Source organism: Anthonomus grandis, chromosome 9 (genome assembly GCF_022605725.1).
Source record: "Anthonomus grandis grandis chromosome 9, icAntGran1.3, whole genome shotgun sequence".
Classification (NCBI taxonomy): Eukaryota; Metazoa; Arthropoda; class Insecta; order Coleoptera; family Curculionidae; genus Anthonomus; species Anthonomus grandis.
This window is the reverse complement of record NC_065554.1, coordinates 30,692,479-30,719,437: the sequence shown is the minus strand read 5'-3', so window position 1 is coordinate 30,719,437 and position 26,959 is coordinate 30,692,479. Positions and strand designations below refer to the sequence as shown.

The 26,959-nt window shown below is 30.5% G+C and overlaps 3 protein-coding genes across 6 annotated transcripts in view; 1 reads left to right on the top strand and 2 right to left on the bottom strand.

Annotated features, from left to right (window-relative positions):
* The window catches only part of LOC126740540 (putative helicase mov-10-B.1), a 38,685-nt gene extending 33,462 nt beyond the window's left edge, over positions 1-5,223 (bottom strand). Inside the window, exon 1 of one of the 2 annotated variants that reach the window (XM_050446614.1) lies at positions 4,824-5,223. In XM_050446614.1, the coding sequence (XP_050302571.1) occupies positions 4,824-4,856 (33 nt within the window). In that variant the 5' untranslated portion in view covers positions 4,857-5,223. The remainder of the gene's footprint in view (positions 1-4,823) is intronic. The other variant, XM_050446616.1, reaches the window with a different exon arrangement.
* LOC126740541 (uncharacterized) overlaps positions 1-26,959 on the top strand; it is a 104,541-nt gene that overhangs the window by 16,526 nt on the left and 61,056 nt on the right. For 2 of the 3 annotated variants that reach the window (XM_050446618.1, XM_050446617.1), the window contains exon 1: positions 26,661-26,808. The exons of the other annotated variant lie outside the window; for it this stretch is intronic. In XM_050446618.1, the coding sequence (XP_050302575.1) occupies positions 26,772-26,808 (37 nt within the window). In that variant the 5' untranslated portion in view covers positions 26,661-26,771. Of the gene's footprint in view, positions 1-26,660; positions 26,809-26,959 lie in introns of those variants that run through there. 3 annotated transcript variants of the gene reach the window in all.
* On the bottom strand, positions 6,346-26,612 carry LOC126740543 (galactokinase-like). Its single transcript, XM_050446624.1, has 6 exons — positions 26,451-26,612; positions 16,336-16,513; positions 15,980-16,136; positions 15,621-15,928; positions 6,580-6,854; positions 6,346-6,521 (listed from the first exon to the last, which is right to left on the bottom strand). The coding sequence occupies exons 1-6, from the start codon at positions 26,610-26,612 to the stop codon at positions 6,402-6,404; spliced, it is 1,200 nt and encodes a 399-aa protein (XP_050302581.1). The 3' UTR covers positions 6,346-6,401.

The following is a 26,959-nucleotide window of genomic DNA, read 5'->3' as shown; positions in this document are numbered from 1 at the left end:
ATAAAGGCAGCCAAGGACCTCTATTACAATAAAAGGATTTCTAATTCTGCAAATGTTGGTAAGGAAACTTGGTCTATTGTTAATGAATTAAGGGATAAGGCTTCTCCATCTATCACAATCCCCATTTCACCGGATAACTTAAACAACTACTTTATAAATGTAGCCAAAAATCTCATGAATACCGTAACTCCTTCCCACGATCCTCTCTCATATCTCGCTAATGAGAATTTACATAATTTCTTTCTTACACCCATAGCATTAGAAGAACTACGCAGCACAATAAAAGACATTAAAAACAAATCTTCATCTGGGGCTGATGGTCTAACGCTCAAAATGTTTTCAAATCTCCCGGATATCACTTTAAACCATCTTACCAACTTGATTAATATGTCTCTTCAAATTGGAATCTTTCCAAGCTGCCTTAAGACGGCAATTATTATTCCTTTACATAAAGGGGGCGAGAAGGATCAATGTTCGAACTATCGCCCAATTGCACTTCTCCCAACATTATCGAAGATTATTGAAAGACTGGTAAAGAAGCGACTTTTATCCTTTTTGTTTAAATATAAAATTATAACCCCGCATCAGTTCGGATTCTTAAGTAACAAGTGCACCAATGATGCTATGTTGTCCCTCTTTAATAATATATACTCCAGCCTAAACAGCCATCTTTCTACAGCAACAATTTTCTGTGATTTCTCTAAAGCTTTCGACTGTGTAAACCATAATATCCTAATTAATAAATTGCAGCACTATGGAATTAGAGGAACACCTCTCGAGTGGTTCATGTCATACCTGAACAACAGGAATCAGTCTGTTAGGGTTGATTCGATGACGTCTTCAAGCAAGCCAATAGAATGCGGGGTACCTCAGGGCTCAGTTCTAGGCCCTATTTTGTTTCTTCTATTTATAAATGATATTGCTAATCTGGACATAAATGGTAAAATTTGTCTCTTTGCGGACGATACTAGTTTTTCTTGGAGCAACTTAAATATGGTGGCTCTTCGTAGAACCATATCTCGTGACCTAGTCACCATTAAATCGTGGTGCGATTCAAATCTCTTGTGCCTTAACGTCTCAAAAACTAGAGTATTATCATTTAGCGGTGCGTTGCAACCTTTTGTAATTAATAACAACAGAATGGAGGTCGTTGATTCCGTAAAGTTCTTGGGACTGATGGTAGACAACTCTTTAAAATGGGATATCCACATCGATTACTTATCCAAAAAATTAAGTTCTGCATGTTTTGCTCTGAGATCAGTATCCAGGGAGCTAAGTTTGGCAACGGCTATAACAGTTTATTATGCCCTGTTTGAGTCGCACCTCCGATATGCCCTTCCGTTTTGGGGTACGTGTGGTGCGACTCAATTTGAACGCATATTTAAGCTACAAAAGAGAGCTATACGCTATTCATTAAGACTAAATTACAGAACTCACTGCCAGGAATATTTTAAAAAATTTAAAATACTAACTCTTCCTTCCTTATTTATATTTGAATCCGTCTGCCTAATCCGCAAGCACTTATCAGATATGTCAGAAAGGCCATCTCACAATTATCCTCTTAGAAACGCAGAGTACGATCTTTATTTACCAACCCCACGATCAGAACTAGTTAAACGATCCATTCTTTATAATGCAAAAAAAATGCACAATCATCTCCCATTTGAAATCAAATCAATAGCAACTTTTTCCAAATTTCGGAAAGCTCTGAAATCATACTTGCTGGAGAGAGCCTTATACACAGTAAACGACTTTTTTTAATTTTTTAATAATTAATGTTATGTAATTTTAAGCACGCGCTTCCTAAACACTGGTAAATTTGTTTATGTTGTTATGATAATGTACATAAATAATATTCGTATATTATATAAACAAATTAGTAGTTTGCTAATAATGTTTTTGTAAACAACTGCCTTTTGCCGACTTTGTATACAAGTGAATGTATATATATTTTATAGATTTTAAGGAAATGTGACCTAAACAATTTATAAAATTGTTAAGTTTTTTGTATGTTTTGTTGTATTTTTTATTTTTATATATTTGTATTTTTTGTTTTGTCTTTGTGTATATTTTGTTTGTATGATTTATTTAAATAATAGCTTTGTCAACAAAATTTTAAATTTTATGATAATAAAGCATTGATTGATTGATTGATTGATTGATCGTTTGATGTTCATTTAAACTTTAATGCACACATAAACAATATTGTTCTCAAATCCTCTAAGAATCTGGGTTTTGTACTAAGGAAGTGTAAAGAATTTTCTATAGAGACCTGTAAGAGGTTATACATGTCATTGGTTGTTTTATTACTGGAATATGGCTCAGTGATATGGTCGCCCTTTTACATGAATAATTGCTTGTCCTTGGAAAGAGTTCAGAACAAATTTATTAGGTTTTGTCTCTATAAACTTCGAATAAGAATTCCGGATGATCATGTTTATGATATTGTTTTAGAAATGCTTGATATGAAGACATTGAGACAAAGACGGATATATGCAGATTTAATTTTCTTGTATAAATTATTGAATGGTCAGATAATTTGTCCAGAACTTCTGATGACAATACAATTTAATATTCCATCTAGGAATTTAAGGCAGTATCGTGTCTTTTCATTACCATTTCATAGCGCCAATTATGCATTACATGCTCCTATTGAAAGAACTCTAAGAATTGTCAATACTAGGGAGGTTGAAATTTTGGGCATTTCCTTATCTAGATTTAAGAGTCAAATAAGAGAAATTGTTTAATTTTTTTTTTAGTGCAATACTGAATATTATACTTTAGTAGGGTATGTTTTTAGTATTTTTAGAATTCTGTTATATTGAGTTAAGTTATAAAACTATTTTCAGTATTTTACATTTATAAGTAGGCTTTATTACTGCTTAATAGTTAGTATTTTACTGTTAAGTATGGTTAGGTTCAATTGATTTTGTATTTAATTTACTGTTGTAATGGGGTTGATCCCGTAAATATATAAATAAATAAATTTAAAAAAAAAAAAAAAAATAAATTAGAAAAGCCAGTTGGATGTGCTGTACACAGACTTCTCGAAGGCTTTTGATCGGCTGGATCACGGAAGCTGGCTTTGGCTGGATTTCATCCTTGTCTGGTGGAGGGAGTTCTTCATCTCATATCTGACTGGCAGGCTTCAGTATGTTGAATTTAATGGTTTTGGGTCTGAGTATTACGTGGCTTCGAGTGGTGCGCCCCAAGGCAGTAACCTCGCCCCAATGCTGTTCGATCTATTTATTAATAATTTAGTTGATTGTATGGAGAGTTTCTGCCTTTTATTCGCTGATGATCTGAAGTATCATTCGTACTATGCTGGACTGCCTGAAGCTGCAAGAGGACATGAATAGGGTCTTTGAATGGTGTGAAAGAAATAAACTACCCCTAAACTGTGACAAATGTCAAAAATTCTTCATGAAGAGATTTTATACCCATATACATATATTGTGAGTGGTTCTCAGTTGCTCGACTGTTCTTCAGTGAAGGATTTGGGCATTGAAGTAGATAAGAGGCTCACATTCAACCAGCATGTAGCACAGGTCACTGGTTCAGCCTTAAAATCCCTCGGGTTTATAGTATATAAGGTCCACTTCTTAATTTAAGAATATATCCAGCTTGACTGTATTGTACAATTCATTAGTAAAGTCTAAATTAATGTATGGCTCTATGTCGTGGTTCCCCGTCTATGATGTTCATGTTAACAGACTGGAGTATGTACAGCGCAGATTCTTAAAGTTACTTTCTGTTAAGTTGGATGGAGTATATCCAGTAAGAGGTGTGGAACAGGAGTACCTGCTATATAGATTCAACTATTTGTCACTAAAGCAAAATACTATTCTCTCTAGTCAGATATTTTTGTATAAACTTTGCAATAATAAAATTGATTGTTCTGAGCTCTTAGAGAGGCTACCTCTATTTGTTCCTCCTGCCAATACAAGGAGGCACCATATATTTTATCCCTCTCTTAACTTAACAAATCTGTCCAGCAAAGCTCCACTGTGCCGTGCTTGTACATGGTATAATCAGATGAATGCTATAGATGTCAACATCTTTAGCAGCACTGAATATGTTCCTCTCTTAATTTGAATGATACCTGATTATTTTTCTGTGATTGTTATCATTTGGTTAGTGTGTCTTATATTCTTACAATTATGCTATTGTTTTAAATTTTGTTATCACTCTATATTGGATCTTATATTATTTTTTTTGTACTACTTATTTAAGGTGCTTATAACTTGTACTGTTTTAATTTTAATTATTTCGATTGTCTTGTAATTGGGAATTTTCCTGTTGGACAATAAACTATTTGAATTTGAATTATATCTTAACAAAGAAACCAGCTTTGTTGCATGAAGATTTAAGAGCATTTTTCAGTAGAACTTTAGGTTTCACAACCATTATGACTTTATTTCAACTAAAGCATTAAAATTGTTCGGATTTGTGAAGAAGATCCTGTCTGACTATAACAGTATTTAAACATTTTTACTGTTTCATTGTAAGATGTGTGTGTAATATTTGGTCAGACACCTTCATATATTCTTGAAATATTAATTTATTAGGTATTAAAAAAACGATTACAGTAAATCTATTTGATTGAATTCTAACATAATTTATAAATTGTTACGATTTTAGAACAAATGAATATTTTTATTAGAGACAAGGGTTGGCTAAATAAGCTGCATGATTTTGTTGTTTAGTTGATTAAAAATTTATTTAGATTTTAATTGCTGTTGAATATAATATATTAAGAATTGTAAATATTTTCTATGATATCACTTAACTAGAATAAACTAAGTCTTAAAAAAAATGCTTACCTTTGGTCTTTTGGTTTCACCCACAGAAGCCATGATTGCTGCCTATTAACTGATTATTACAATAATACTTTTATATGTATATTATAATACTATTAAATAAATAGAAAATTAATGAACAAAAATTTTGCGATTTCAGCAAACAAACGTATTTTCACTTAACGGCTTTTCTGTTTTCTCCCAAGACCTAACCTCTGACTGAATAGGAAATTGATTTTTTCGAAAGTATTTAATTTGAAAACCCCAGTTTTTATCTAAACCCGATAAAGAGAACGAACCGAAGATAATTATCAAACAAAACAAATTAACTTTGTTGTTTTAATTTTACACAAATAATTCTTATCAATAATTATATCTGAATACGTTTTTGCGCCCTTCCCTACCGTATGCAACCACACACTACACGTATATAACTAGATCTAGCTAGATATGTAAGCAGTGTCACCAAACTTAAAAATAAAATATCACTAGATCCTAGTTATAAAAGGTACCAGATTTTCACCGAAACTTTTGTGTTGAAGATATTATACATTAGTTTTTGCAATAAACTATTATATATTCAAATAAATTAAGTATTTTTTAAAGTTAATTAAACTTTATTCTTACAATTAACTTGTAAGAACAGTGTTTGCAACACTGCATAAGCTACATAACCTAACATTCAAACTTTGTTGTTTATAATTTCAAATTTTTCGTTTGGGAGAAATCGAGAATGAAAAAACTATAACAATAAATTTAAACGTTATGTAACTTATATATCTTCCAAATAAACAAGTTAAATTTAGACTGGACTTTGTTTGTCACGGTGTGTTTGGGTAGTATTTAATGCCTTCTTTGCTCAATTTGGGTAAGTTCTATTTTAGTAAGCACATAGAGTTTTCATAGAATTTAAAAGCAGAACTATAAAATTACTTTACTATAAAATTAACCCTATGATACACCTATTTTAGTCATAATGATAGTTGTCTTTTTTCAAACATTATTAAAATTTTCTTGGAGACTTAAGTCTTGAAGGTAATCACTCTTAGTTCTTTCAAGTCCCACGATATAAGTGGCTTTTGCATTACATTTGTGCATACCATATCACTCAATATAAATCAAAATCACAATAAGCGAAAATACTTATTATATATAGTTTATTTGCTAATATAGTTGGTTGTTTGTTAATGTATAAATAAATATATTTTTTTATCAGGTAGTCAAACATGGAAAACCGTAAATCACACTGCTAAAGAACTTTACCAACCCCTTTTAATATTCTACTCGACATCAAATAATGGTCCATCCAAAACCAATGAGCATGAAAAGGGTAAAAAGCCTGACCTGAAACCACCTGAGGAACCGACCACATGTTGTATGTCAGGATGTGCCAATTGTGTGTGGCTACAATATGCTGAGAAAATGACCGAATATTATAAAGATGGTGGCGAACAGTCTATAAAGGAGATCAATGAAAGGGTACAAGACCCCATGATAAAGGCTTATTTATTGTTTGAAATCAGGATGAGGAATAAAAAGTAGGTAATTAAAACAGTTTATATTTTATTTCCCTCTATCAATATTATTAAGTGTTTTCGCAAACTATGTCGGCCTTTGTAATATCCTTGCCCCAGGACTGGGCTTGCAAACATAAAAAGTTGGAGTCCCCTTGTAATTTTTCCTAATATGTTGAATCACTTTGTCTACTGCATTAGCATAAACCTAAAAAAAAACATTTAATAAATACATAAATTAATAATCATTTTATTATTAGTCTCACCAGAGTGACTGTACAACCTCCAAAGCCCCCTCCGGTCATTCTGCTACCTAGAGTGCCGTCTACTTCTAATGCCAAACGAACCAAACTGTCCAGTTCTGGACACGAAACGGCATAATCATCTCTTAAAGAATTATGACTTTCCACCATCAGTTGACCAAACTTTTGATAATTGTGCTCTTTTAAGGCTTTCGCGCCTTGTACTGTCCTTTCGATTTCTGTTATCACATGTCTGGCTCTATTTAGGAGAGTTTCGTCAGTTTCTATTGACTTTAGATCTATAGAAAAAAAAATTAATTTATTGTTTATTCAGGATTGTACATTCTAAATATATTGTGTTTTCTAATAGGGATTTACTAACTTGATAACAGCCGAATATTTGTGAAATTTGTTGTATTTATTTAGCGTGCTTTGCCAAATGATCATGAAGGGGTATATAACGTTAAGAAATGCGTGCAAATGATAAAATTCACCAACCATATGCATCAGGTTGAGACGTATTTATGTTTATGCTCTTAGGGTGAGTGACGGCTTCACTGCAGCAGGGAAAAGTTCAATAACACACTGGGAACATACTACAAGCACCCTGGCTTTATTCAACTGAATTCATTTATTCCACAAAGTCAGGATGTAGAAAATACACGGTCGTTTTATATCTTATAAACTAAACGACAAGACGGGTCGTCCGAGTCTTCGCGACGACTCCCCTTGACTGAACTTGAAAAATAGATCGACCCATATCTAACAGCCCATGTTGCCGATGTTGATTATAATTCAAAATCAGCTCAATGTGACTTAAAATAAGTGCCAGATTGTCATAGTGAATATCACAAGAATAAGCAACGGTGTTAAAGTTTTGACACATAAAGTGAATAGGACTTTTCTGGTTGGACTTGGCTATGTCCAAGTTTAAAGCTGGACACTGCCCTAGATCCTGGGCATGGTATCTGAAAGCAAATCCTTTGCAAAAGGGATGGGCAGTCAATTTTATGGTTAAGTAAATTAAACAAGAATTTCACCGAATGCATTTCTCTCCTTTTCGCAAGTGACCGTTCAGTATATCTAGAGAGCAACAGGTTATGGTCAAAACCCCTTGGAGGATAGACTCCATCATCCTGAAATGTCAAACATTTAAAGAATCACCTTTGGACTCAATAATGTGGTGGTTGTAAATGGGAGACCAAATGAGGGAGCTGTAATCCAGCCTGAATCTAACAAATGCATAGTAGTTTTGATAGTAGCAGTATTCAAAAAAAGTTTGCAATTTCTAATAATAAAGCCCTGCATCCGAGTAGCTCTAGATACAGTATATTCGATGTGATGGACGAAAGAAACTTTTTGGTCGAAGGTCACTCCAAGATCCTTAAAACAGGTAGACCTTTTTTTTTTTTTTTTTTTTTTTTTTTTTCAAGTACTTTATTGTCGAAAATTTGGTACATGAGGAATGACCTTGTCAGAGACTCTCCATTTACCGTAGAATGGGGCTATTTGAGAATTTTTTTGAGGTTTTTGAGCGATATCTATAAGACAAAAGTAAGCTTGATCAATTTTGTAATGGCGTCGGAAAGACCTATGATAGAGGTATCTATTTCCTATATTTGACTAACGGCTTCCTCTTCTGGGAGCCGTAAAAAAATTTTTTTAGGGCCTTCTCAAATTGCCCCATAGGGTGGGGCTTTTTGAGAATATGGCTTAAAATTGCATAAATCATCATTTATCCACTGAAGGGGATATTTGGAAATCAAAAAAACATTTTTAAAAAAATAAAAAACATGTTAACATATAAAAAAAATATACAAAACAAAAAATATTTCTTGCAACATTGCAAATTACAATTAAAATATGTAAACAAAAAAACATAAAGTAGATAACTCTAAAAAATGATCAAACAAAAAAAAAACAACTTAAAAATAACTCTGGTTTGAAGGTAACAAAGGTTTCTTGAAGGTTACAAACAGTGGTAACTATATGTTTATTTTATGTTTAGTTCTGAAAGATTATCCGAAAAGGTAAAAAATTGCCTGGTCCCTGAACCTTCAATCTTAGGAGAGCTAAGTATCATGATAATCATTTCGGTTGTTACCTCGTCTTCGTCTAACTTAGGAGGAGATAAAAATCTTTCCGTTTTGGAGGATTTTTTTCAAAACGATGTTTTGAAAACCCGTTCCCCGTTTAGCAGGGTAACGGATTTTATTTGTCCTATATAACACTGGCTTGAAATTGTTGCCGTGTATCGAACAACTACCCAATCATTGACCTTAAGATTACTAAAGTTTATAAGAGGATGGTCATCATTGTCACTTATTTCTTGCTGATTTTCATCATCATGTTCTTCTGGTTGGATTTCTTTATCTGGTTGGTTTTTTCAAATTAAAACAGGGAAGGTCTTCATCGTCAATATTTTGTAGCTGGTCTTCTTCATCATCTGATGATTCGCATGACCTTATTTCAGAAACATTTCTACTAGTAGACGGGTACAAATCAGATGTAGAAACACTTTTTCCTGCTTCTACAGCAGGCTTCTTGCGACGCGGTACTTTACGCTGCTTGCAACTACCCATACGCATTTCTTTTAGGACATCCAAAACTGAGCTTGAAATGCTTGAATCTAAAATATTAGAATCTGTACCTGTGGTGGACGATGCAGGTAATCTTTCCTTTGGTTGCGCAGGATTTAGAGGGTGCAATCCAGTTTTGGCAAATCCGGAGATTAAATTTTGCCATTCTCTTCAATCTTGTTATGGAGCTGTGCAAGCAATCTAGGGAATACATCTTTTGAGAGTGTAGTCATTTTCCGTCCTTGGCCTTTCTTCCACGTTGTCAGAATTTCGCGCCAATATTTCTTAAGTGGAGAATAAAATGCGACGTCTAATGGCTGCATGACATGGGTCGCATTGCTTGGCAAACAAATAAATGCAATATCCATTTTCTCGCACGTGTTAAGGACGTCTTCGGAAAAGTGAGAAGATAAGTTGTCCCCAATGAGAGCCTAAAATGAAAATTAAATATGGGTAAAATGACTTAAACCTCTCTGTTATACCTACTCACCTTTTTTCCAGGTTTATTTTTAAAAAATGGAACTACCACAGTAAAAAACCAATTTCGAAAACAAGCGGAATCGAACCACCCGCTTTTAGACCTATTATATCTGGCACCTTTAGGGCCTCCCTCAGTCCATGAGTCCCAAAGATACTCAGCTTTATACACTACATAAACTGGTAATATCTAGCCATCAGCAGTACCAGCATACATTAAGCTTATGGCTGTTTTTGTCGAATTTATCACTCTTTCTGGGTACCTTGATCCTCTTTTATAAATATATTTCTTAGTGCCTGGGTTGTCGGTAAGGTTTGTTTCATCATAATTTATCATTAAACTAGGATTTACCGCTAATAAAGTAACTCGGGCATTATCAAAAAAATTATCGATAACTTCTGGTGAAAGTGAAGCTTTTTTAGTTGAAATATTGGATGATAGACGGCAGTGGCGGATCTGGTGGGTTTTGGTAGGTGAGGCGAACCCCAAAAATTAATTATAATATATTTTCAAGTTATAAGAAACCGCGATTTTTTAGATAATTTATTTCCAACAAAACTTTCATTATAAATTTGTTAGTTTTTGGAGAAAAAAAGTTGTACTACTTACCTTGATTTAAGTTGAAATAAAACATTTTAAAGACTTAAAGTTTCGAACAATACAGTACAATTATAACAGTTATTTATTATTGTAATGTATTTAATACATGCGAAAACAAACAAAAAATTAACCTCTATACCAGACCTAAATAACAAATTTTAAAAATAAGCTAACAAATTAAACTTTATAAACTAACTCAAGGGCTCGATTTTTAGTTACTAAAAAAGTTTTTATAATTTTTTCATAAAAGTCCTCTTCGTCTGTTTTGGAACTAGTCATATCATTAATAAGCGACTTTTCGATTGACAAGAGTGCAAGGTCAGATAACCGGTCTTGATTCATAGTATTACGAAGGTAAGTCTTTATTCTCTTAAGGCAAGAAAAATGTCTTTCCACACTTGCACTTGCAATAGGTAAAGTTAATATGAGCATAATAAGTTTAGTTGTATACGGAAAAACATCTTTTAGGTTGTTTGTGAGAATATTAAATATTTGTTGCGGACTACAGCCTGAAAACTGTTCATCGCCAAATATTATTTTCAGTTTATTTTTTAACGCGTCTTTCCTTTTCAAAAATTTTGTAATTTTTAACTAGGTTTGCCAACAAATCTTCAGGAAATATCTTTCTAAATTTTATAAAGTTATTGCATTCAATTAGCGCTAAAAATTGTATGTCTGTAAAGTTCTTAAATCTTTTTGTTAATTGTACAACTATTGTATCAAGAATTTTAAAATAAAGACCTTTCATATTTTCGTTAGACTTTTCTTTAAGATTATATGAAAAACTGATAGTTTGTTTGGCATTATTAACTAAATTATCTGATTTTGTTTTTAAATTATAAAAAATATCATCCGTCCTTAATTCGCCTAGTTGCATAATACATGTATCAACATATTTTTTGCATAGGACAACATCAAATGTTTTTTTGTAAAATGTCATAAGGGAAATCTGTTTTTCTGTTCGTTTGGCCGACTGATGAAAGAAATTAGGGATTCCAGATAAAGTAGCAAAAAATATTCGACATTCCTTAATAGATTTGCATCCGTCTTGAAGTACCAATTTTAGTTTATGGGCTGAACAGTGAATAAAAGTTGCTTCAGGAGCATCATTTTTAATTTTCATTTGCAAACCGTTAATGTGACCAGCCATGACACTTGCTCCATCATAGCACTGTGCCACGAGCTTTTCTCTGTAATTAAATGGAGATAAAACGCTGGCAACTAATGTGTATAAGGCTTCTGAAGTTCGGTCATCACTCACATCGTAAAAACCCAAAAATCGTTCATAAATATTCAGAGATTTTTTCTCTACATATCTTAGTGACATTGCACACTGAGATTTTTCAGTAATGTCGGTGGTATCATCTACAATTACGGCAAAAAACTCCGTGTGTTTAAGTTGCTGATTAATATCTTCTTTAATTACTTCAAAAAAATTAAATCATTTTGAATGGTTTTGGAACAAAATGATTTTCCAAGCTTTTTAATATGATTTCGTAGTTCTTCATTACATTTTATTTTGGAATTAAAAACTTCAATAAAGTTTCCCCTATTTTCCGAACCTTCACCCTCTCGATGACCACGAAATGACAGTTCTTGTTTTGCTAGGAGTATAGTGGTATCAATTAAGTTACTCATTCTGCTTTTTCTAACTTTCTCATTGTATATGATTTTACAATGTGAGACATTTTCCTGTAGTAAATCTTTTATTGTTGACATGTTTTTTTCTAGTCCTTTTAAATTCATAAATGATGTTAAATGATTGCCTGATTCCGCATGCTTTTTTGCTGACCCTTGCAAATTTTTAAGGTCATAGTATCCTTCTTTAACCCAGACAGACTTTACATGTGAAAGAAGAACACATGGCCAACAAAAAAATTTTTGAGCATATATACTCCCACACAACCAAAGATGGGTATTGTGCCAAGATGATTGAAAGGAACGAAAATACTTTGAGCCTAAAACGTAATTAGTACTATTGTGGTTGATCGACCTATATTTTTACAATGTTTAAGATTTAAAAAAAAATGGTTTAAGGAAAATTTGAAATAAATAAATATAATATAATCATTATTTTCTAATATTTAGGTCGATCAACATTTAAAAGAGGATGAATAATGAAGAAAGGTACAGTCAGCCCAATTTTATATATTTAGTCATTTAAAAAAATTATAAAAAAACATTATTTGGCATAAGTAGGTTTACTTTAAATCGGTTGAGTATATGTAGTTTGGAACTTCATGTATGGCAGAAAACAAGAATAAAATTGTATATGTATAAATAATTAAATAGATTAGATTTTATAACAATATATTATTTTATTCTTAAAAATAATTAGTATTATGAAATAAAAAATAATAATAACATAAATATTATATATTATGATTATTTTTTTATATTACATTAGTAGAAGTTTACTACATACTAATATTTCAAAGATAAAATATAAAAAAAATATATTGCCATACATGAAATTTAAACTACTCCTTTCCAAATTACTATCATCGCCCTTTCTTTACCTGATCTTTTATCTTCTTTTAAATTGCATAAAGATGGCTGAGGTCTACCAATAGTAAGAATCTCTCTTTTTTCATTTTCCGTTCTTCTGGAAAACGGAATTTCCAGCAAACAAAGTAATGGGTCATATTCAGGGCCAAACACAGCCATGACTTTTTATAATTAATTAAAAATGTTTTGTAAAGTCTAAATCACAAACACTTAATACTACAAACAGTACAAAAACAAATAATTCATATTTATTAAAAAAAAAAACAATTCTTCTCAATAACAAAACAACATAGAAATTTTCTATTTTCTAGGCTGCTAAAAACGTGGTGTTCTCCGCCCGCCACTTGATTGCCAGCGGGCTTTTCCAACTTTAAAATCGTTTCGTACCGGGTATCTTTCGGTTTTTCATGCGGCGACAGCGAATATCGCCTCAATCGGACCATTCGGTGGCGATATTTTGTGATTGCGCGGGCGGGTATAGCTCAAAGAGCACGTTCATAAAGTAAAATGTTGAGGCGACGGGAAGGTACCGCTGACCAATAGGTTTTACCGGATTTATATACTACTATTTTACCGAAATTAATTTTAAAAGGTTTTAAATATTAATTGATTTTCATTTTTTAAACGAAAGCTACTACATATATAATATCGAATTTTTTTAAATATTTATGCAAGGTGAGGCGTCGCCTCCCTTGCCTCACCGGCAAATCCGCCACTGATAGACGGTTTGATATGAGCTTTTCGTGTCGTTTAAAAAAAGCTAATGCCCAATCTCTACCAGGAAAGTTATCCTTCAAACGAACCTCCTGTACACCTTTTTTATCCAGGTAATTCTTCGCAAAAAGTCTTAGATCCAATATGTCAAAGGGAAATCCCCAAGCTGCCACAATATTTAGGTATTTTACAAACTGTTCCTCTTCTTCCTTGGAAAATATTGAAGGTCTTCCCGGTTTTTCAAATATATTGGTCCCCCTAGCACGTCTGCTTATGGTGGCGATGGGCACTTTGAAATGCTCGGAGGCCTTAGCCAAAGTTAACCGCCCCTTTTTTACTTCTTCTATTGCTCTGGCTAAGGCTTTCTCTGAGTAATGCCTATATGACACGTAATTTTTGCCATTTCTGACATGGCTAAATGTTTTTTTATAAGTGCGCACCATTATCTCATACCATTCTAAAAAAGCCAATTTCATTTGAAAGCAATTTCTAACAATTTTCAAATAGCCCCCAGTCACTTCTCAAATTACCCCACTCCAGAAAATACTGAATAAAAAAAAACAAAAGAGTCCTAAAATGTTTATGTTACCAATACACCTTCCTAAAACCCCATACTTTTATTTGGATTAAGTGCCAATATCATACAATTAATCGGTTTAGATTTACAGAGTAAAGTTAACCACTTACCGTTCTTTCACCGAAAAACACGTGTTTTTCCTAATATTTTTACGCGCCAAAATAAAACAGCTACCTTTCGTCGATCTACGCTCGAGTACGCGGTTGCATGTGTACTAATGGCCTTGCGCGGCGTTTGCGTATTGTTATTAACTCTGTGGGCGTTGTTGCCGCTTTTAACATTTTTCGGATGAATTCTCAAATTACCCCTGATTTCCAGAATAGCCCCATTCTACGGTACTGAATAATTAAAAACAACTGGACTTTTGATTCGAAAGTAGCTGGCCATGTTACACTTGAAAACATTACTGTTAAGTCTGTTTAAAGTGCACCAATGGTGTACAGTATTGACGTTTTCTTGCAGTTGACCACAATCAGCTATAGAGTTCACCGTATGGAAAAGCTGAAAGCCTAAGTAGCTTCACTTCATCAGCGAACATTAGCACACGACAATTTTCAAGTTTCCAAACTAAATCAATCAAAAAGAGGCAAAACAAAACAGGGCCCGTGTGGGAGCCCTGTGGTACCCCAGAGGCACCAAAATTTCAGTGGAACATGTACTTCCAAGATTAACAATCTGGGTTCTACCTCTGATGAATCCCGAGATCCACAGAAGAAGAGGATAACCCAAACAAAAGCTTTGGAAAAATCTGTATATATCGAGTCAACCTGAAGTCCCCAGTCCAAGCAGCGGTAGAGCATCAGTAGATCTGCCTTTTATAAATCCAAATTGCACAGGATTAAATAAAGAAGATATTCAAACCAATTTTCAAAAAGTTGTGAGTCAGTGTCTTGGTGGTAATCCAGGAAGGAATCTGCTATATTTCTAGCTGAAAGAAAACAGTTTGGAACGAAGCCACTTTCTAAGCCTGCATGTATTTTTGTTATCCTCTTCCCTTTATTTTATTTCATCCCTGTATTGTCTAATAGCCGTTAAATATGTATCGAACGCCCTTTTCGTAATCGTTAACCCATCCCAACCTAACCCAACCCATTTTAGATAAATTTTTCTTAAGGCACAACAGTAAGCATATATTTTTCTTCATACGTCTCATACATTTTTCTTCTTAGTAGATCTGAATAAAACTAAATTGTCACACTCAATTTCTTCTTATTTATATTAGAGCCTAGTTACAGACCTAAAAGTAGGCTTTAATTCGGGCTAAACTTATGTATATATACACATATTCACATTTCTTGCCATTAATTGTATGTACCTACTTAATATTTTGCAATACAAGTAAATATTAAATTTGTAAGCCGGGTTTGACCACAGATATGATAATTTTGGGTCTTTTTATGATGACAAATAATAATTAGGCTTTTGTGGCGGTCAAAAGATCAACGGTATCTTTGAATGAACTATAGATTAAATAGTACTGTATTGGAACTACCCAGAACCCACTAACACAGTAATTTCCAGATAGCATAGAAGAACACATTATGTACATGTTACTGACTCTTAATGATGTTATTATAGCTACACACACTGCTCTTATCTTTTGACTTACAATCAATGTCTGATTCGTTAGCATCCCGCAGACTGACTTTTTTAAGAATCAAAGCCGCCTCTTGACAGTGTCGCCTCCTGGTGGGATACTCGCTGCCCGTCAGCTCGTGTTTCACATTCGAATTCGTCACTAAAACGACTATTTGCGGATCGTCTAACGGCACTAGTTGCGAAGTCATGTGCCTGCAGTCGATCAGTAACGCGTTACCTTCTTGACCCATACAAGAAATAAACTGATCCATAATGCCGCAAGGCATCCCGGCGTATTGATGTTCGGCTTTCTGGCACGCGAGTGCTTTGTCGTTCAGTCTAAAATGTGATTTCTGAAGTTTATCAAAATAATGGTTTAAAATGACTTACGATTCCTGGGGGTTTCCCCCAGTGAGGGCGTCCAGGAATGTATAAGTGGCCACCTCGAGGGCTGCACTACTGGACAGTCCACCACCGGTGGGGACACTTGTATGGACCACGGCCTCAAAGGCCGGTGGACACGGGCCAGCGTAATTAGCGATCACACCTTCAAATAAAATTCGAATTCAGTTTTTAAGATGAGATTTATAGGGAGTAAATTGTACAAAGTTTATCGGGATACTCCGTAAGAAAAAGAGCAGAGTCCCACCTTTACTTCTTCTGCTCTCCGTCTTATGGAGTATCCCAATAAACTTATACCTTATACCATTCAATTTTTCATTTCTTTCTTTAAAAGTAAATTGTACCTTTAACGTAGAGGCACCATTTCGGTCCGGAATGTTCCAAAGTGCGCACCAAAGCATTACGATTGGGCATCTCCACGGTTATTTTTTTCGGATCGTCCACATCTTTATTGGTTGTTACAATAGTGGCAACATCGCCTGCTACTTTTCTGCCTACTATAATTGTTACCAATGGTAATGCCTACAAATTTGTTAATTAGTAATTTTGTTTTTTAATGCACTACTAAAAATACAAATGATTGATGGTATTATATTTCAGCGTTTTTTGAAAAATGTACATGGGGTTGAGAAAAAAAATATTTTTTTTTTCAAAAAATTCTACAAAATGCCCATAACTCAAAAACTAGACCAAATACAATTTTGAAAATTTGCATACATATTCTCTGAATTATTTCATTAGACACCTATTTCAGCGTTTTTTGAAAAATGTACATGGGGCTGAGAAAAAAAATAATGTTTAAAAAAAAAAATTTTTTTTTCTAAAAAAACCCACAAAATGCTCATAACTCAAAAACTAGACCAAATATAATTTTGAAAATTTGCATACATATTCTCTGAATTATTTCATTAGACACCTATTTCAGCGTTTTCTGAAAAATGTACATGGGGCTGAAAAAAAAAATAATGTTTAAAAAAAAATATTTTTTTTTTCGAAAAATTCCACAAAATGCTCATAACTCAAAAACTAGACCAAATACAATTTTGAAAATTTGCATACATATTCTTTGAATTATTTCATTAGACACCTATTTCAGCGTTTTTTGAAAAATATACATGGGACTGAGAAAAAAAATAATGTTTAAGAAAAAATTTTTTTTTTTCAAAAAATTCCACAAAATGCCCATAACTCAAAAACTAGACCAAATACAATTTTGAAAATTTGCATACATATTCTCTGAATTATTTCATTAGACACCTATTTCAGCGTTTTTTGAAAAATATACATGGGACTGAGAAAAAAAATAATGTTTAAGAAAAAATATTTTTTTTTTCAAAAAATTCCACAAAATGCCCATAACTCAAAAACTAGACCAAATACAATTTTGAAAATTTGCATACATATTCTCTGAATTATTTCATTAGACACCTATTTCAGCGTTTTTTGAAAAATATACATGGGACTGAGAAAAAAAATAATGTTTAAGAAAAAAATTTTTTTTTTCAAAAAATTCCACAAAATGCCCATAACTCAAAAACTAGACCAAATACAATTTTGAAAATTTGCATACATATTCTCTGAATTATTTCATTAGACACCTATTTCAGCGTTTTTTGAAAAATATACATGGGACTGAGAAAAAAAATAATGTTTAAGAAAAAATATTTTTTTTTTCAAAAAATTCCACAAAATGCTCATAACTCAAAAACTAGACCAAATACAATTTTGAAAATTTGCACACATATTCTCTGAATTATTTCATTAGACACCTATTTCAGCGTTATTTGAAAAATGTACATGGGGCTGAGAAAAAAAATAATGTTTAAAAAAAAAAATTTTTTTTTCTAAAAAAACCCACAAAATGCTCATAACTCAAAAACTAGACCAAATATAATTTTGAAAATTTGCATACATATTCTCTGAATTATTTCATTAGACACCTATTTCAGCGTTTTCTGAAAAATGTACATGGGGCTGAAAAAAAAAATAATGTTTAAAAAAAAATATTTTTTTTTTCGAAAAATTCCACAAAATGCTCATAACTCAAAAACTAGACCAAATACAATTTTGAAAATTTGCATACATATTCTTTGAATTATTTCATTAGACACCTATTTCAGCGTTTTTTGAAAAATATACATGGGACTGAGAAAAAAAATAATGTTTAAGAAAAAATTTTTTTTTTTCAAAAAATTCCACAAAATGCCCATAACTCAAAAACTAGACCAAATACAATTTTGAAAATTTGCATACATATTCTCTGAATTATTTCATTAGACACCTATTTCAGCGTTTTTTGAAAAATATACATGGGACTGAGAAAAAAAATAATGTTTAAAAAAAAATATTTTTTTTTTCAAAAAATTCCACAAAATGCTCATAACTCAAAAACTAGACCAAATACAATTTTGAAAATTTGCATACATATTCTCTGAATTATTTCATTAGACACCTATTTCAGCGTTTTTTGAAAAATGTACATGGGGCTGAGAAAAAAAATAATGTTTAAGAAAAAATATTTTTTTTTTCAAAAAATTCCACAAAATGCCCATAACTCAAAAACTAGACCAAATACAATTTTGAAAATTTGCATACATATTCTCTGAATTATTTCATTAGACACCTATTTCAGCGTTTTTTGAAAAATGTACATGGGGCTGAGAAAAAAAATAATGTTTAAGAAAAAATATTTTTTTTTTCAAAAAATTCCACAAAATGCCCATAACTCAAAAACTAGACCAAATACAATTTTGAAAATTTGCATACATATTCTCTGAATTATTTCATTAGACACCTATTTCAGCGTTTTTTGAAAAATATACATGGGACTGAGAAAAAAAATAATGTTTAAGAAAAAATATTTTTTTTTTCAAAAAATTCCACAAAATGCCCATAACTCAAAAACTAGACCAAATACAATTTTGAAAATTTGCATACATATTCTCTGAATTATTTCATTAGACACCTATTTCAGCGTTTTTTGAAAAATATACATGGGACTGAGAAAAAAAATAATGTTTAAGAAAAAATATTTTTTTTTTCAAAAAATTCCACAAAATGCTCATAACTCAAAAACTAGACCAAATACAATTTTGAAAATTTGCACACATATTCTCTGAATTATTTCATTAGACACCTATTTCAGCGTTTTTTGAAAAATGTACATGGGGCTGAGAAAAAAAATAATGTTTAAGAAAAAATATTTTTTTTTTCAAAAAATTCCACAAAATGTTCATAACTCAAAAACTAGACCAAATACAATTTTGAAAATTTGCATACATATTCTCTGAATTATTTCATTAGACACCTATTTCAGCGTTTTTTGAAAAATGTACATGGGGCTGAGAAAAAAAATAATGTTTAAAAAAAAATATTTTTTTTTTCAAAAAATTCCACAAAATGCTCATAACTCAAAAACTAGACCAAATACAATTTTGAAAATTTGCAGACATATTCTTTGAATTATTTCATTAGACACCTATTTCAGCGTTTTTTGAAAAATGTACATGGGGCTGAGAAAAAAAATAATGTTTAAGAAAAAATATTTTTTTTTTCAAAAAATTCCACAAAATGTTCATAACTCAAAAACTAGACCAAATACAATTTTGAAAAATTGCATACATATTCTCTGAATTATTTCATTAGACACCTATTTCAGCGTTTTTTGAAAAATATACATGGGACTGAGAAAAAAAATAATGTTTAAGAAAAAATTTTTTTTTTTCAAAAAATTCCACAAAATGCTCATAACTCAAAAACTAGACCAAATACAATTTTGAAAATTTGCACACATATTCTCTGAATTATTTCATTAGACACCTATTTCAGCGTTTTTTGAAAAATGTACATGGGGCTGAGAAAAAAAATAATGTTTAAGAAAAAATATTTTTTTTTTCAAAAAATTCCACAAAATGCCCATAACTCAAAAACTAGACCAAATACAATTTTGAAAATTTGCATACATATTCTCTGAATTATTTCATTAGACACCTATTTCAGCGTTTTTTGAAAAATGTACATGGGGCTGAGAAAAAAAATAATGTTTAAGAAAAAATATTTTTTTTTTCAAAAAATTCCACAAAATGTTCATAACTCAAAAACTAGACCAAATACAATTTTGAAAATTTGCATACATATTCTCTGAATTATTTCATTAGACACCTATTTCAGCGTTTTTTGAAAAATGTACATGGGGCTGAGAAAAAAAATAATGTTTAAAAAAAAATATTTTTTTTTTCAAAAAATTCCACAAAATGTTCATAACTCAAAAACTAGACCAAATACAATTTTGAAAATTTGCATACATATTCTTTGAATTATTTCATTAGACACCTATTTCAGCGTTTTTTGAAAAATGTACATGGGGCTGAGAAAAAAAATAATGTTTAAGAAAAAATATTTTTTTTTTCAAAAAATTCCACAAAATGTTCATAACTCAAAAACTAGACCAAATACAATTTTGAAAAATTGCATACATATTCTCTGAATTATTTCATTAGACACCTATTTCAGCGTTTTTTGAAAAATATACATGGGACTGAGAAAAAAAATAATGTTTAAGAAAAAAATTTTTTTTTTCAAAAAATTCCACAAAATGCTCATAACTCAAAAACTAGACCAAATACAATTTTGAAAATTTGCATACATATTCTCTGAATTATTTCATTAGACACCTATTTCAGCGTTTTTTGAAAAATATACATGGGACTGAGAAAAAAAATAATGTTTAAGAAAAAATATTTTTTTTTTCAAAAAATTCCACAAAATGCCCATAACTCAAAAACTAGACCAAATACAATTTTGAAAATTTGCATACATATTCTCTGAATTATTTCATTAGACACCTATTTCAGCGTTTTTTGAAAAATATACATGGGACTGAGAAAAAAATAATGTTTAAGAAAAAATATTTTTTTTTTCAAAAAATTCCACAAAATGCTCATAACTCAAAAACTAGACCAAATACAATTTTGAAAATTTGCACACATATTCTCTGAATTATTTCATTAGACACCTATTTCAGCGTTTTTTGAAAAATGTACATGGGGCTGAGAAAAAAAATAATGTTTAAGAAAAAATATTTTTTTTTTCAAAAAATTCCACAAAATGTTCATAACTCAAAAACTAGACCAAATACAATTTTGAAAATTTGCATACATATTCTCTGAATTATTTCATTAGACACCTATTTCAGCGTTTTTTGAAAAATGTACATGGGGCTGAGAAAAAAAATAATGTTTAAAAAAAAATATTTTTTTTTTCAAAAAATTCCACAAAATGCTCATAACTCAAAAACTAGACCAAATACAATTTTGAAAATTTGCAGACATATTCTTTGAATTATTTCATTAGACACCTATTTCAGCGTTTTCTGAAAAATGTACATGGGGCTGAGAAAAAAAATAATGTTTAAAAAAAAAATTTTTTTTTTTCTAAAAAACCCACAAAATGCTCATAACTCAAAAACTAGTCCAAATACAATTTTGAAAATTTGCATACATATTCTTTGAATTATTTCATTAGACACCTATTTCAGCGTTTTTTGAAAAATGTACATGGGGCTGAGAAAAAAAATAATGTTTAAGAAAAAATATTTTTTTTTTCTAAAAATTCCACAAAATGCCCATAACTCAAAAACTAGACCAAATACAATTTTGAAAATTTGCATACATATTCTCTGAATTATTTCATTAGACACCTATTTCAGCGTTTTTTGAAAAATATACATGGGGCTGAGAAAAAAAATAATGTTTAAAAAAAAAATTTTTTTTTTTCTAAAAAACCCACAAAATGCTCATAACTCAAAAACTAGTCCAAATACAATTTTGAAAATTTGCATACATATTCTCTGAATTATTTCATTAGACACCTATTTCAGCGTTTTTTGAAAAATGTACATGGGGCTGAGAAAAAAAATAATAATTAAGAAAAAAAATTTTTTTTTTCAAAAAATTCCACAAAATGCCCATAACTCAAAAACTAGACCAAATACAATTTTGAAAATTTGCATACATATTCTCTGAATTATTTCATTAGACACCTATTTCAGCGTTTTTTGAAAAATGTACATGGGGCTGAGAAAAAAAATAATGTTTAAGAAAAAAATTTTTTTTTTTCCAAAAAATTCCACAAAATGCCCATAACTCAAAAACTAGTCTAGATACAATTTTGAAAATTTGCATACATATTCTTTGAATTATTTCATTGGACACCTATTTCAGCGTTTTTTGAAAAATGTACATGGGGCTGAGAAAAAAAATAATGTTTAAGAAAAAAATTTTTTTTTTCCAAAAAATTCCACAAAATGCCCATAACTCAAAAAGTAGACCAAATAAAATTGTGAAAATTTTCACACATATTCTCTGAATTATTTCATTAGACACCTATTTCAGCGTTATTTGAAAAATGTACATGGGGCTGAGAAAAAAAATAATGTTTAAAAAAAAAAATTTTTTTTTCTAAAAAAACCCACAAAATGCTCATAACTCAAAAACTAGACCAAATATAATTTTGAAAATTTGCATACATATTCTCTGAATTATTTCATTAGACACCTATTTCAGCGTTATTTGAAAAATGTACATGGGGCTGAGAAAAAAAATAATGTTTAAAAAAAAAATTTTTTTTTTTCTAAAAAACCCACAAAATGCTCATAACTCAAAAACTAGTCCAAATACAATTTTGAAAATTTGCATACATATTCTCTGAATTATTTCATTAGACACCTATTTCAGCGTTTTTTGAAAAATATACATGGGGCTGAGAAAAAAAATAATGTTTAAAAAAAAAATTTTTTTTTTTCTAAAAAACCCACAAAATGCTCATAACTCAAAAACTAGTCCAAATACAATTTTGAAAATTTGCATACATATTCTCTGAATTATTTCATTAGATACCTATTTCAGCGTTTTTTGAAAAATGTACATGGGGCTGAGAAAAAAAATAATAATTAAGAAAAAAAATTTTTTTTTTCAAAAAATTCCACAAAATGCCCATAACTCAAAAACTAGACCAAATACAATTTTGAAAATTTGCATACATATTCTCTGAATTATTTCATTAGACACCTATTTCAGCGTTTTTTGAAAAATGTACATGGGGCTGAGAAAAAAAATAATGTTTAAGAAAAAAATTTTTTTTTTTCCAAAAAATTCCACAAAATGCCCATAACTCAAAAACTAGTCTAGATACAATTTTGAAAATTTGCATACATATTCTTTGAATTATTTCATTGGACACCTATTTCAGCGTTTTTTGAAAAATGTACATGGGGCTGAGAAAAAAAATAATGTTTAAGAAAAAAATTTTTTTTTTCCAAAAAATTCCACAAAATGCCCATAACTCAAAAAGTAGACCAAATAAAATTGTGAAAATTTTCACACATATTCTCTGAATTATTTCATTAGACACCTATTTCAGCGTTTTTTGAAAAATGTACATGGGGCTGAGAAAAAAAATAATGTTTAAGAAAAAAAATTTTTTTTTCCAAAAAATTCCACAAAATGCCCATAACTCAAAAAGTAGACCAAATAAAATTGTGAAAATTTTCACACATATTCCCTGAATTATTTCATTAGAGACCTATTTCAGCGTTTTTTGAAAAATGTACATGGGGCTGAGAAAAAAAATAATGTTTAAGAAAAAAATTTTTTTTTCCAAAAAATTCCACAAAATGCCCATAACTCAAAAAGAAGACCAAATAAAATTGTGAAAATTTTCACACATATTCTCTGAATTATTTCATTAGACACCTATTTCAGCGTTTTCTGAAAGATGTACATGGGGCTGAGAAAAAAAATAATGTTTAAGAAAAAAAAATTTTTTTTTCCAAAAAATTCCACAAAATGCCCATAACTCAAAAACTAGACCAAATAAAATTGTGAAAATTTTCACACATATTCTCTGAATTATTTCATTAGACACCTATTTCAGCGTTTTTTGAAAAATGTACATGGGGCTGAGAAAAAAAATAATGTTTAAGAAAAAAAATTTTTTTTTCCAAAAAATTCCACAAAATGCCCATAACTCAAAAACTAGACCAGATACAATTTTGAAAATTTGCATACATATTCTCTGAATTATTTCATTAGACACCTATTTCAGCGTTTTTTGAAAAATGTACATGGGGCTGAGAAAAAAAATAATGTTTAAGAAAAAAAATTTTTTTTTCCAAAAAATTCCACAAAATGCCCATAACTCAAAAACTAGACCAGATACAATTTTGAAAATTTGCATACATATTCTCTGAATTATTTCATTAGACACCTATTTCAGCGTTTTTTGAAAAATGTACATGGGGCTGAGAAAAAAAATAATGTTTAAGAAAAAAAATTTTTTTTTCCAAAAAATTCCACAAAATGCCCATAACTCAAAAACTAGACCAGATACAATTTTGAAAATTTGCATACATATTCTCTGAATTATTTCATTAGACACCTATTTCAGCGTTTTTTGAAAAATGTACATGGGGCTGAGAAAAAAAATAATGTTTAAGAAAAAAAATTTTTTTTTCCAAAAAATTCCACAAAATGCCCATAACTCAAAAACTAGACCAGATACAATTTTGAAAATTTGCATACATATTCTCTGAATTATTTCATTAGACACCTATTTCAGCGTTTTTTGAAAAATGTACATGGGGCTGAGAAAAAAAATAATGTTTAAGAAAAAAAATTTTTTTTTCCAAAAAATTCCACAAAATGCCCATAACTCAAAAACTAGACCAGATACAATTTTGAAAATTTGCATACATATTCTCTGAATTATTTCATTAGACACCTATTTCAGCGTTTTTTGAAAAATGTACATGGGGCTGAGAAAAAAAATAATAATTAAGAAAAAAAATTTTTTTTTTCAAAAAATTCCACAAAATGCCCATAACTCAAAAACTAGACCAAATACAATTTTGAAAATTTGCATACATATTCTCTGAATTATTTCATTAGACACCTATTTCAGCGTTTTTTGAAAAATGTACATGGGGTTGAGAAAAAAAATAATGTTTAAGAAAAAAATTTTTTTTTTCCAAAAAATTCCACAAAATGCCCATAACTCAAAAACTAGACCAGATACAATTTTGAAAATTTGCATACATATTCTCTGAATTATTTCATTAGACACCTATTTCAGCGTTTTCTGAAAGATGTACATGGGGCTGAGAAAAAAAATAATGTTTAAGAAAAAAATTTTTTTTTTCCAAAAAATTCCACAAAATGCCCATAACTCAAAAAGTAGACCAAATAAAATTGTGAAAATTTTCACACATATTCTCTGAATTATTTCATTAGACACCTATTTCAGCGTTTTCTGAAAGATGTACATGGGGCTGAGAAAAAAAATAATGTTTAAGAAAAAAAAATTTTTTTTTCCAAAAAATTCCACAAAATGCCCATAACTCAAAAACTAGACCAAATAAAATTGTGAAAATTTTCACACATATTCTTTGAATTATTTCATTAGACACCTATTTCAGCGTTTTCTGAAAAATGTACATGGGGCTGAGAAAAAAAATAATGTTTAAGAAAAAAAATTTTTTTTTTCAAAAAAATTCCACAAAATGCCCATAACTCAAAAACTAGACCAAATACAATTTTGAAAATTTGCATACATATTCTTTGAATTATTTCATTAGACACCTATTTCAGCGTTTTCTGAAAAATGTACATGGGGCTGAGAAAAAAAATAATGCTTAAAAAAAAATATTTTTTTTTCCAAAAAATTCCACAAAATGCCCATAACTCAAAAACTAGATCAAATACAATTTTGAAAATTTGCATACATATTCTTTGAATTATTTCATTAGACACCTATTTCAGCGTTTTTTGAAAAATGTACATGGGGCTGAGAAAAAAAATAATGTTTAAAAAAAATATTTTTTTTTTCAAAAAATTCCAGAAAATGCCCATAACTCAAAAACTAGATCAAATACAATTTTGAAAATTTGCATACATATTCTTTGAATTATTTCATTAGACACCTATTTCAGCGTTTTCTGAAAAATGTACATGGGGTTGAGAAAAAAAATAATGTTTAAAAAAAAATATTTTTTTTTTCCAAAAAATTCCACAAAATGCTCATAACTCAAAAACTAGACCAAATACAATTTTGAAAATTTGCATACACATTCTCTGAATTATTTCATTAGACACCTATTTCAGCGTTTTTTGAAAAATGTGCATGGGGCTGAGAAAAAAAATAATGTTTAAAAAAAAAATATTTTTTTTTCAAAAAATTCCACAAAATGCCCATAACTCAAAAACTAGACCAAATACAATTTTGAAAATTTGCATACATATTCTCTGAATTATTTCATTAGACACCTATTTCAGTGTTTTTTGAAAAATGCAGAAAGATACTATAATAAACCACATATTAAGAACTAAACCAAACTAATATATGCAAGTACTAATAAGAAAGTGGAAATTGTTATGGCGTGTATTTGATGGGGTCACTTACTCACCATGGGCATAACGAAACCATCGTTATAATCGGTATGTTCCCCGATTAAATTGACCCTCCCGGGCGCCGCCACTGCCACGTCAGCGTCACTGTCAAACTCTTCCCGAAAGACCGACTTCGCGTGCTCTAAAAGCGACTCAATCGTGGGAATCGGCTCTGCCATTTCGCTGCTCAATTTGCTCAATGATTTAAGGCCGCACACTTACGAAGTCAAGCGATCACTAAGCGAGAAAATTTCTTATTGATAACGACGTCGAACCGAGTAGTTAAATTATAAAAAAAAATTAAATGGGGCGATAATCAAGTGGAGAAACAAGAGGCGATGTCAGTCAGTGACCCGTTGGTTCGAAATATTAAAGGTACAAATTCTTATAAGTAAAATATAATATTACATTTAATCGGGGATTCGAGTGTTTTCTCATGTAATATACATAGATTAGGATTTTTAACAATAAGCGATGCTTAAATATCGTAAACACTCATCATGTGAGTACCCGCGCATACAATAAT